Below are 13,081 nucleotides of genomic sequence, written 5' to 3'. Positions count from 1 at the left end.
CTGATGGGTCCAGTAAGAAGGGTCTTTTGGGGACAGGCACATTGAAGTAAACCTCTCAAATAGTAAAGCAACCATGACAAGGACAGTCCTAGACCTTGCATTTTCAAAAGCATGTTGGTGAGAGCTGCTCCCATATTTCTATGCGGACAGTATCAACAGGGTTTATACTTCAAGCAAAATAAAAAGAACACATTGGTGTTTTAAAAATAACAACTGAATCAGTTAAGACAGGAAGCACAGGACTGTTTTATTCAAGAAGATAGAATAGCCCTCAAAAACAAAGACAATTCTGATTTCGGAGAGGTTTCTTTTTCTTTAAACAAAGTTTTATTCACCTTCTGGCACAAATGTATTATAAAGATCAGAGTGATGTGGCAGTGTCCACGTAACATTCAATATGCATGGACAGGATTCTAGAACATTACTGCATTTTGATATATGAAACAGCTGTAAAAAAAAGAAAAACCCTGAAAAACAGTCATAATTCTGGCAAGATCTGCACCAACTGACCATAGCAGCTAAGCAGAGGCTACTGCAGGCAGCATTTATCGCATGGACCCTTCCATTAATGGGATATCATTTCTAAGCATTACATGGCAACCAACTGAACACAATAAAAGAAAATATACAGCTTGACAAATAGGATAAAATGTGTTCTGCTACAAGAGGCATCGTCCATTAACCGTATTAATTGGAAAGTTCCAGAAAAAGGGATGTTGCTTACAGCAACTATAGTGTTTTTTTATGTTCCTCACAGAACTATACTGTCAATTTCTGCTGGTAACACTATTTTCTTTCATGTAAAATCAGCAGCTTTTTACCCAGAGTTTTCCTAAGACAAGCTGCTAAAAAGTGACCATGAGTGCTGGTCAGCCACTAGTCATGAATAACGGATGTTTTTGTGCTATAGGGGCTGGCAGGGATTGGATGTTTTGCTACTTTGTTTTATTCTCATTGTTGAGCATGATAACAGCATATACCAAGTTTTACATGATGGGTACGCTTTAAACTTTTTTTTTTTTGTAATATATATACTGGATTGAGGCAACGTGAAGTTCTGAAGCCCAGCTGTGGGATATGTCTGCACCAGAGACACTACAATAACCCCAAGTAAGGTTCTACTCCTTCTCTACTCTAGGGTTTTACTGCCGTCTGTCTCCAGGGGGGAAATTTACCCTTAATTTCTGCCTCAGTGAAACTTGTTACTGCAACAGGAAGTGAAGGGGAACTCTAATGGGGATCACAAAATGTGTTACCCTTCTCCACTATTAAAAAAAAAAAAGTTTTTATTGGAATTATTTAAAAATGGTAGAGCTTATCAATTACCCTTTTGCAGATACAGAGGTCAATTTTGAGAAAATGCCCTACGCCCTAAGATAGTAGCTCTGGAAAACCCTATTTTGAAAAAGTATTATAAATTATAACTTAAAAAACAAAAAAATAAAAAGAAGATATCTTACAAAGTTGGTTGGCATGTAACTTCAGTGCAACTGATTCAAATATCTAAACAGTTCTCATTACTTTCGTGCCACTTACTCATTGGAATCAAGACCAAAAATATGAATTTAAATACATATTTGGTTACTCTTTCACAGCAAAATACTTCATGCCAACAGAGGGATATTTAAATGTCCATGTACAACAAAAGCTATTTTTGGTTCTGTGTGTTCACTTCTTTTTCCAACGGTTACATTCCAAATATCTGTGAAGTAGGTTGAGAAGTAACACATCCAATGTCCACTCACTGACCATACAATATAGAAACAGCTGGACGGAACGCTGCCTGAAACACTTACTTCATAGGTAGTCATTGTCATGGATGTTCTCAATGTACCCAGCAATTGCAGGGCCCTGCTACAGATGCCCTTACCATGAAAAGCAGGACTCCACAAATAAGCTCTTGATGTACATGAAAGCACTGTCCACATGTGAATATAGGCATGACTTTGTCATGTTTATCATTTAAATGTCCCTGATTCGGCTGTTGACAGATCTCAGTCTGTGCATCATTTAGTCACTGTAAATAACTGATGTATTACAGATAAGACCAGTTCTGGCCAAAAACCATTAGAGTGCCTGAAGTCACAGACTGCTTGTTCGTAAACAAATGTATTGAGTCCCTTTTAAAGGGAGCCAGGATTGGCTCAACAGAAAGTGAGGTCATTTCCCAAATCGCTGCTCACAGCCTGCATAGCAGCTGAGTGCGGAGAAAAAGTCCTCGTATTGGATATTCACATGTGATGGTAAAGTACTAAAAGGGGAAAAAAAAGACAAAAACATCATATTGCAGTGCAAGTTACCTTATGCAACCTGTTTTATAGAAAAATATACATATGAAAGATGTAATACTCATCTGTAGAATATCATATAAAAGGGACAAATTGAAATAAACGCATGCAAGTAAATGGAATAAATATATCACAAAAACAAATTAAGAATTTATATCTGCACCTAAGCTACAAAATAGATAATTTTACATTTAAAAAGCTAAACAATCCACTCTAGAAAAACTACAGTAACACAGCAGGCAATTACTGTATACAAGTAAAACTGGACATGTTATGCAGGCCATAGACGGTTCATTTATCGGCTGGTTTTTCATCCAAAAGAATAATTGGTCGATTTTCACACGGTTAGTGGGGCAATGGCATTGGTTGATTTTCGCACGGTTAGTGGGGCAATGGCATCGGCCGATTTTCGCAGTTCCTCCTCATTTCTTTTAATCGGTCATGCTGGAAAATTTGTTAAAAACGGCAGATTTTCGCAATCATTGGTGGCAACAGAACGACCGATGTCTCGTTTTTCGGACACAAAAAAAAAAAACAACAACCGATAAACGAACCGTCAATGGCCTGCATTCGTCTCAAGTTGCACTACTACTTAAACAAAATTAGGAGGATTCTGACAGCCCCACTTTTTAACACATCTGTGCCAATGGTTAATCAGGTAGTTAAGTGGATACAGCAGGCCTGCCAGTTAGGTCTTGACTAAGCACTTTTGCAGTGTGTAACGAGTTAACCTTTTTGTCTCCCCTGTTTGCCATCTGTGGAGCTCTTTACAGTGCCTTGAAAAAGTATTCATACCTCTTGAAAATTTTCCACATTTTGTCATGTTACAACCAAAAACAAATGTATTTTATTGGGTTTTGATGTGATAAGTGGCACTTATTTGTAAAGTGGAAGGAAAATGATAAATGGTTTTCAACATTTTTTTTACAAATAAATATCTGAAAAGTGTGGCGTGCATTTGTATTCAGCTCCCTTTACTCAGATACCCCTAACTAAAATCTAGTGGAACCAACTGCCTTCAAAAGTCACTTAAATTAGTAAATAGAGTCCACCTGTGCGTAATTTAATTTCAGTATATATACAGCTGTTCTGTGAAGCCCTCAGAGGTTTGTTAAGAGAAAATTAGTAAACAAACAGCATCGTGAAGGCCAAAGAACACACCAGACAGGTTAGGAATAAAGTTGTGGAGACGTTTAAAGCAGGGTTAGGTTATAAAAAAATATCCCAAGTTTTGAACACCTCACGCAGCACTGTTCCATCCATCATATGAAAATGAAGAGCATGGCACAACTGCAAACCTATCAAGACATGGCCGTTCACCTATACTGACAGGTTAGGCAAGGAGAGCATTAATCAGAGAAGCAGACAAGAGGCCCATGGTAACTCTGGAGGAGCTGCACAGATCCACAGCTCAGGTTGGAGAATCTGTCCACAGGACAACTATTAGTCATGCACTCCACAAATCTGGCTTTTATGGAAGAGTGGCAAAAAGAAAGCCATTTGTTGGAAGAAAACTATAAGAAGACCCGTTTGCAATTTGCGATAAGCCATGTGGGGGACACAGCAAACATGCGGAAGAAGGTGCTCTGGTCAGATGAGACCAAAATTGAACTTTCTGGCCTAAAAGCAAAAACGCTGTGTGTGTCGGAAAACTAACTGCACATCACCCTGAACTCACCATAATCAGCATGAAACATGGTGGTGGCAGCATTATGTTGTGGGGATGCTTTTCTTCAGCAAGGACAGGGAAGCTGGTCAGAGTTGATGAGAAGATGGATGTAGCCAAATACAGGGCAATCTTAGAAGAAAACCTCTTAGAGTCTACAAAAGACTTGAGACTGGGACGGAGGTTCACCTTCCATCAAGACAAGGACCCTAAACATACAGCCAGAGCTACAATGGAATGGTTTAGACATATTCATGTGTTAGAATGGCCCAGTCAAAGTCCAGACCTAAATCCAATTGAGAGTCTGTGGCAAGACTTGAAGATTGCTGTTCAGATGCTCTCCATCCAATCTGCCAGAGCTTGAGCTATTTTGCAAAGAAGAATGGGCAAACATTGCACTCTCTAGATATGCAAAGGTGGTTCTACAAAGTATTGACTCAGGAGGGCTGAATAAAAATGCACGCCACACTTTTTGGATATTTATTTGTAAAAAAATGTTGAAAAACATTTATCATTTGCCTTACACTTCACAATTATGCACCACTTTGTGTTGGTCTATCACATAAAATATCAATAAAATACATTTAATTTTTGGTTATAACATTACAAAATGTGGAAAATTTCAAGGGGTATGAATACTTTTTCAAGGCACTGAATAAACTTTTTGCTACAAAAAAGTTGATTTTAGCAATTCACGTTTGGGTATGCAGCCATCCTAATCTTTTCTATAGAAGTGCTACAGCTACAATTCGGCTAGCACCCTCACATGATACAATTTTCAACCGACCCACCTTGGAGCAGCAAGAGTGTGTGCTATTGATCGGGTATATTTAATATTGTATATGCAGCTGGACTGTATTACGGTAACATATTAAAAGGTTTTAACTGAGCTTTAAATTAATAGGAGATTGAACTTACTAGAAGATATGTAGCCCATTAAAAAAAATCATAAAACATATGATTGGGTGTGCCTTGAAATGAAGGTGTAAATAAAAAAATAATATAAAATGTTAAAGTCTGAATGAACAGAAAAAAAGCCAAGAGTATTTTCAACACACTATCAGTGCTAGACAGATCTATTCTGCCATGTAGACATTCTAATATACTGCAAGATCTGTGTTGAGGGGCTTCAAAGGGCAAATGCAACCCATCTAATATCAGCTTGAGATGCTTCTGAGACCATTCTGAATTTATTATACCTGTCCTTTCTCTGACATACATTTAACCTTCTTAAGATGCTTTTGTTTTCTCAAAGACTTGTATAGGGAGAGAACAATAGCCCATTGACACGTGCCCAAAGTCTAGTCTTCAACATTTTTAAAATCATTCTGCTATATTCTCAATATAGGTACATCATTACTATTTCTAGATTATCCTGTTACTTACTATATACAAAATCTAATAGTTTTACATAGTATTTATTCATCTTTACATACTTACACAATTTCTGAAAGTCGTATATGCCATGGCAGAAAACCTAGTGTGCTGTTTATATGGCCAAATTTTAATATTAAGTCAGGGTCTGGGAAATTGTGCGTACCTACAAAAGGAAAACATCCTATAAATGTCATGTTAAAAACAGTAGAAAACATATTTTCTCCCCAACTTGGATTTTAAGGTAGGGATGCACCGAAATTTCAGCCACAGAAACATACCAGCTGAAAATAGCCCTATCGGCAAGAAAAATTTAGCTGATACAGGAGACTGTGTGTACTGCAGATGTCAGGGGGCTACTGTGAAAGGCAGGAGAGGAGCAGTGTATACAGTGACTGGCTGTCATATGTCAGTGTCGGTTTTTAAATGCAATTACTGGCTTTTTTTTCTCTTCATTATAGCTCACAGAATTAGCTGTCACTTTCCCCCCCAGCTAAAAGAAACAAAGTTTCCTTTTAGTTTATTTCCCCAAGTTAAAAGAAACAAAAGTTTCCTTTAGCTCCTGGGAAAGTGACAGCTAATTCTGTGAGCTATAGTGCTGCCCCGAACTACATAACTGACCTGATACCCAAATACTACCCTACCCGTGCCCTCCGCTCCTCACAGGACCTCCTACTCTCTAGCTCCCTGGTCTCCTCCTCCCACGCCCGATTGCAGGACTTCTCCAGGACTTCCCCCATCCTCTGGAACTCCCTACCCCAATCCATCAGACTGTCACCTACCCTCCTCACCTTCAGGCGCACCCTGAAAACCCTCCTCTTCAGGGAAGCCTACCCCAACCTCACCTAACACCCGACCTCACCTAACAACTAACCTCCTCCACTCCTCCCACCACTCCATCCCCCACAGCCATCTCCTCCTGTACCACCTTCCCCTCCCTCCTAGATTGTGAGCTCGAAAGAGCAGGGCCCTCGAACCCCTCATGTAGTGTATTGTTACTGTCTTGTCTCATGTTCTGTCCCCCTTGCTACTGTACAGCGCTGAGCATACCCTTTGACACCATATAAATCCTGTATAATAATAATAATAGTGAAGAAAAAAAAAACGGCAATTGCATTTAAAAACTGGCACTGACATATAGTGACAGCCAGTGAGGGAGCCGCTCTATATACACTGCTCCTCTCCTGCACCCTCCTTGCACACACTGCCCCACCCCCTCCCCCCTACAAAAAGAACCTGTCACTCATATGCTATCACATAGGGGACTATTGGTAGCAATAAAATCATAAGGTTAAATATATATATATATATATATATATATATATATATTTATCTATATTATAAATTGGAGCCTCCCCACCCCCACATACGCACACATTTTGGTTTCGGTTTTTGACCACATGCATTCTGAATTTTCGGTATTGGTTTCGGCACCAGAATTTTCATTGCAGTGCACTACTATTTTAAAGGTACATGTCTGATGACTCATGGGAAACTATGTCTTTTTAAGGATTAGATATATGGATGCAAGATAAACCAGCAGCTTGCTATAGAAGCACACCCGCTGGGTTGCTTCTGCCTGCTGTGTGGCTTGGCCCCGCCTTCTGCTCCCTTGTCACAGGATTTGACCAACAGCAGCAAATGGCTCACGCTGCTCTCAGCCAAGCCTGTAAGAGCAGGGAGAAGGGAGAAAGCCACTGCTGACGAGCTCAGCGCTGGATCGAGTGAGGGCTCAGGCTAAGTATAAGGGGGCATTCTGCTACCTAAACTTTTTTTGCCTTACTGTAAAGAATGCATTAAAGGTAAAATTAAATTAAAGGTAAAATATGGTTTAGGCTTTTGAACCACTTTGAGGTGTCATGCTTTTTTCAAACACCAAGTTCATTGGTTCTAGCTTATGGGAGTCTAGAATATCCAAATAAAATCTAACCAACTGCTTCTCACAGATATTGATGGAAGATAGTAAAAAAGGTGCATAGTCATTATGGACACAGCCCCTGCTCCTAATTTGACATCCATGTGGGTGCATGCCCCTGAACGCACACTGTGTCTGGGAACATGCACCTGCACCGATGTCAAACTGGGAGCAGTGGGTGTGTCTATGCAGCCACTGCGTCCCAACGGACATGAATGGGACAGCCTGCATGGAACTCCTTTGCATCCTTGTGCAGGCAAACCTGACCCTCACATGGGTGTATACTGAAGTATGCCCATGTGAATGAGGCCTTATAGAGCTGCTACATTTTATAGGCATAACCTATATGTGTGTTCTACTTACTGCATGTGCATATTTTATGGCCTTTGGGGAATGGCACCCATTTTGCCTTTCAGGCTACATTTTTATGATTTACTGGACAAAGATAAAACAAACACCCCCAAAAAAGCAGAAATCTATTGAGTGGCATAATTTACCAGCGGCATGGACATTTGTCCCCCCAAATGTTTTTGGAAGATGAACCCCCAAAAATGAAACCACTGAGAACTGTAGACTACCCAGGGTGATAAAGGATACAGTAATATACCCCATGTTTCTCTCTCACCACTACAATCACTATACTTACCTTGATCTCTCTCCACCAGCATCTAGATCTGAATCTGACATCCATGATTGCACAGTTCAGGCTTCTATGGGACTGGTAGACAAATTGTCTCCTATATACCAGCCCACTGAAACCTATGAGGCTGCCCCGTGCAGACACAGACATCAGAGCTTCTTTACCTTTTAACAAGGATTATACTGTGGTAATGTAACCTAACTAAGCAATTAACCAAATAAATTAGGAGATCAACATTGTAATTAGCTAATGTAAAGCAATCAAACAAATAAGCCCAGATTTTATAACCAGAACAACCCGTTATACTTAGTACAGCTGCATGCCACACTAGAAGCACTTGCTGTAAATACGCACTGACCCCACATGGGCAACAGCACCGAGATCCCCAAGCTTTTAAATCTGAGGTCTATAAATTACATTTTGTATTTTGATGGAAAGGAGACAAGGTGTATTTTGAAGCCCTGCCATACCTTCCATACCAGGCCAATTCTGGCATTTCTCTCCAACATGTAAAAATCATAATTACTCAGAACCCCAAACATTATATATATATTTTTAGCAGAGACTCTAGAGAATAAATTGACAGTCGTTACAATTTTTTATGGCACATGGTATTTGCGCAGCAATTTCTCAAAACACTAAAGAATTTGAATGCAAAAAAAAAAATATATAACCCAATTTTTTTGGTAAAATATAAATGGTGGTGTTACGCTGAGCAAACAGATACTAAACATGTCACGCTTTAAAGTTGCGCACACTCGAGGAATGGCACCAAACTACAACACTTAAAAATCTCCATCGGCGACGCCTTAAAATTTTTTTTTTGACTGGTTACCAGTTTAGAGTTACATAGGAGGTCCAGTGGTAAAATTATTGTTCTTTCTAGAACAATCGCAGTGATACCTCACATGTGTGGTTCGAATTTCGATTACATATCTAGGCGAGACCTGCGTATGCGTTCACTTCTGTGCGCGAGCATGACGGGAGTGCTTTAAGAATTTTTATATTTTTACACTTTACATTTAATTTTTTTAAAATAGCTTTTATTCCTATTATTAGGGATCGTAAACATCCCTTGTAATAGGAATAAGGCATGACAGACCCCAAATCTCTCCATAAAGAGGACCTAAGACCCCAAATCTCTCCTCTATGCTGGAAAGTATGAGAAAAAAAAAACAAAAAACACCCACATACATTGATCTCTACTTTCCAGAAAAAAAGAAATTTCAGCCTCCCAGTGTCATAGACAAGGACGATCTGGTCCTTGTCAGACTCCATGGTAAACCGGCACCGCCACCAGATTGCTTCTCCATCTCCCCAATCGTACAGGAGAGCACAGAGAGGCGCTGCTGGGTGGTGGGGGGCAGGGTATGCACTTCCGCCGCCTGTTTAAAAAAAAAAAAAAAAAAAAAACCAAAACAAAAAAAAAACAAAAAAAAAAAAAAACCACACAATAATCCAGTCGTTAATGAACCACTAGGACAGCTTTTACACAGGAGGGAATCGCCGGCTGAAAAAAAAAAAAGATATCTGGATGATGCTTGTAGCTGCAAACATCATCCAGATATCTCCACTGAAACCCGAGTATGTCACATGACGTCCTACGAGACGGAAGTGGTTAAAGTGCATACCATTCAGAAAACAAGAAATGAAGATATACAGATGTAGAGAAGTTCATAATAAACTAGGGTGGTGTGAGCATCCTATTTCATTAGATCAATTTTTCCTTCAACAACTTAAAGAGGAGTTGAACAGTAGACACTTTAAAAAAGTAATCCAATAATGGTGATGTGTACCTGCGCTAAATGCAATATATGTGGTGAGAAAGGAGCGAACACAAAAATGCAAGCAGGCACATAAAATAATTACAAAAACCAATATGAAATTAGCATGTCAAATCATAAAAGTTCCAAACCAACAAAATGGCCGCAGTGCGTGACGTGATGACGTTATAAGTTGTAGCTCCACCCTACACGCTTCATCATAAGACAATGTCGTTGCTTGGAAACTGCTATGATTTCACATGCTAATTTCATCATATGTTTGTAAGTGCATTACTTTATTAAATTCTGGATTATTTTAAATACTACACTATGAGGAGCCTTTGTTCCCTTTGTACACATCCCATTTTCCTTGAGGTGTAACACTGGATCATTACCAGCTGTGGAGTTGTCTTTTTGGTGGAGACAATTTAGGATCCAATATATCCATTGATTTTCCATACTCGCTGTTTTTGATCGCATGATCTGTGGTCACATTCTCTGGTAAGAGAGTGGTGGCACATCACCTTTTTAAAGATATGGCTTTTATTTAACATATAGCCACATTTTATGGACTTTTCCTTGAGGACTTTAATTTATCACTATATTACTACCTGTGTAAAAGTGAGGTAAATAAGTACTACATATTGGTTTTTGTAATTACTTTAAAAAATACACTATGTTGCCCCTACATTAAAATCTAAAGTGCTATTAAAAACAGCAGTCTGAAACTAATATTTGAGAACATTTTGAACAAAAATAGAGGGTAAAAGTGAAGAAAACCAATTACTTCTTAATATACGATCAAGCGATTCAACATCCAAGTCTGACGGTCTCTTATCTTTCTCTGCTACAAGCTGACAAAAATTCTGTGCAGCTTTCACAATGTTGGTCTTCCCATCCTCTGGAGATAGCACCTTTAACACAGGTAAATGGCGAATCACTGTATAGAGAACACAGATTTTCTAAATTAAAGAAGATAATCCAAGTTTAGCTGCAGAAAATCATCAACTCACTAACCTGCATCCATACAATTGACTGCGTGAGCAGCTTTATACATAGTAACCTATGGTGGTTTTATATGTGCTGGTCATACATATACCAACACAATTGTTCAATATAATCATTTTAAATGAAGAAAAAAAAAAAATTAATAGCATTAAAAAGTTGTTTTGATCTACAATGTTTTCATCTGTCCCACCAGATAGTCTAAATGTTTAAAAACCTAATCAAATGTTTTGTTTTTGTTGTATATAACTAAACTAGAAAGCATATGATTGCATTGGAATACTTTTACTAGTATGGAGGCATGTATATGTCCAACCATATTTAGGAGGAAAGCATATATTTCAAATAAGGATATAATACTCATGCGCTGGCACAAATAAATAATCTGCTGCAAGCTCCTAAATGTGTTCCCACATCAATAGACCAAATACCCCAAAGTAGTGCTGCGCTGCCCCCTAGTGAACCAAAAACAAACTGCTAATTAAACCCCCCTCCTGAGTGTCCAACCCAATGGGTATATAAAAATAAAACTATATTCTTTATGGGTTAAATGTTAAAGGATAAGTTCACCTTTCCACAAAAAGAGTAAACACACATTTTTTTTGCAGGTAAAAAAGTGTGCATTTATTATTTTTTGTGTTAGGAGCCCCTAAAGCATTGCACCAGCGATAAGCAGATCGCTGATGCCATGCAGGTCTCCTGCAGATTCTCAATGTATCTGCTTGCTCGTACATCCCATACAGGGAACTTTTCTCCGTACCTCTGTCGTGGGGGAAGGGGGGGGGGGGGTTGGTAACTGGGCGGCTGCAGGATTGGGAACATGTTATAAGTACCACCCTAAAGACAGGTGGAACATGTAACATGTTCCCAAAGGTGAACTTATCCTTTAAGGTGAGCGTGCATGCCTTAGGTGAAGGAGCTTGATTTAAAACATCATTTGAAGTCACTGGTGCACTACTCTAAAGACTGAAAGAAAGAGACTACATAATCACTATTGGACTGGATTTTGTGCTTTGTTAAGTATTCATTATTCAATTCACATTGTGCTTATTTAATTCGTTTTTAGTAGGAATTTCATATATTCATTATTCCCGATTTGTTTCATTGTGCACTTTGATGATTCATACGTATGATAGCCCAGTTGGGCATTTACTTTATTGATCACATATTCATTTTTATTTTATACACTTTTTATATTGGGGGTTTATTGCTCAGCCGGTGTTTACTGCACATCTATTTATCATTTTTTTCAATGGATTTTACACTATATATTTATAGCTCAGATGGGTGTTTACTTATGATATAGATACTGTGACTGCACTTTATTTTAATATCTAAAGCACGTGATACACTGCATATGCTATTTGGAATTAGTGGCTCAGTCAGGTGTTTATTTATGAATGTTTGACCGCACTGGTTCTTCAATTTTGTTAGTTTTGGGAAGTTTTTGTTTTTATTTATATATTTACCAATTGGGTTGGACACTCCAGAGGGTCAACCTAATACAAAACTTATACACTTCGCTTTCCGAGTCACATCAAGAAGGGAAGGAAAGCAGACATGTGTCCGCTCTCCTACCTCACCATGCCGTTAACCGCCATGTCAGCCCAGAGCCCGCAGATGGGCAAGTGGAGCCCGGATTATGTAACGGGGGCAGGCACCACCCAACTGCTTCCATCTGACAGGCAGGAGTCTGATTGTGTAAAACAACGTACGGACCTGGCAGTGAATGGCTTAAAGCCCAAACACTGGTCTAAGATTCTATCATCATTCAACCTAGAAGAACGAGGATATCCTGTAAGCCAAGTTGCCCCCACAGTGCCCTGCACTCACAGTGTAATTATGTAAAGAGGAGCACTGATGTCATAATTATGCACATCATTGAGATGAAAGATCTCACAGAGCTCCCTAAATAAATAAGGAATGTTCAATTTATTCCTGTGTGCAGATCAATCAGAGGCTCCCTTTTGTTTTGTGACATTTATAGTAAAAACAAATAGTAATATGATCAGTATAAGATAAGGACAGTTTACAAAATCACTTCCATTTTCAGGTAAGACAAATAACCTTTTCTGAACACTGGCTGCTTTGTCTGTCAAACAAAATTGGCTTTGTTAGCAGACACCAAATCCTGTGATGGCAATCTGCCAGGTTGTTATCAACTAGACAACAATCTACTGAAGAGTTCTTTATAAAACCAAAAATATTATTGCAAAGTGGAACAGAATTGCAAAGCCAGGATGTGAATGCAAGATATAAAATCAAGTAACAAAACTGCTCTGTCTGTAACATACCTTTCTCATTTTTGTCAGTGCTGCCATTTGCATATTCTAGTGGATATTTCGAACATTCATCACCCAACAGTTCTTTCTGTTTTAACAATTCATCCATAAGTCTAGAAGTATTTTCTTTGAAGAACCCTTAGAGGAG

General features: G+C 38.9%; 1 protein-coding gene across 1 annotated transcript in view; it reads right to left on the bottom strand.

The window, feature by feature from the left end:
• Positions 1-222: 222 nt before the first annotated feature.
• NUS1 (NUS1 dehydrodolichyl diphosphate synthase subunit) overlaps positions 223-13,081 on the bottom strand; it is a 29,169-nt gene continuing 16,310 nt past the window's right edge. The window contains exons 2-5 of the mRNA XM_089652169.1: positions 12,946-13,071; positions 10,434-10,586; positions 5,395-5,494; positions 223-2,251 (exon numbers count right to left, since the gene is read on the bottom strand). Coding sequence (XP_089508295.1) covers positions 2,161-2,251; positions 5,395-5,494; positions 10,434-10,586; positions 12,946-13,071 — 470 coding nt within the window. The 3' untranslated portion in view covers positions 223-2,160. The remainder of the gene's footprint in view (positions 2,252-5,394; positions 5,495-10,433; positions 10,587-12,945; positions 13,072-13,081) is intronic.

Source organism: Staurois parvus, unplaced genomic scaffold (genome assembly GCF_062004578.1).
Source record: "Staurois parvus isolate SC_StPar_1 unplaced genomic scaffold, SC_StPar_1.0 ptg000672l, whole genome shotgun sequence".
NCBI classification, from domain to species: Eukaryota; Metazoa; Chordata; class Amphibia; order Anura; family Ranidae; genus Staurois; species Staurois parvus.
Note: the sequence above shows the minus strand (reverse complement) of the source record. Positions and strands in the feature narration are given on the sequence as shown.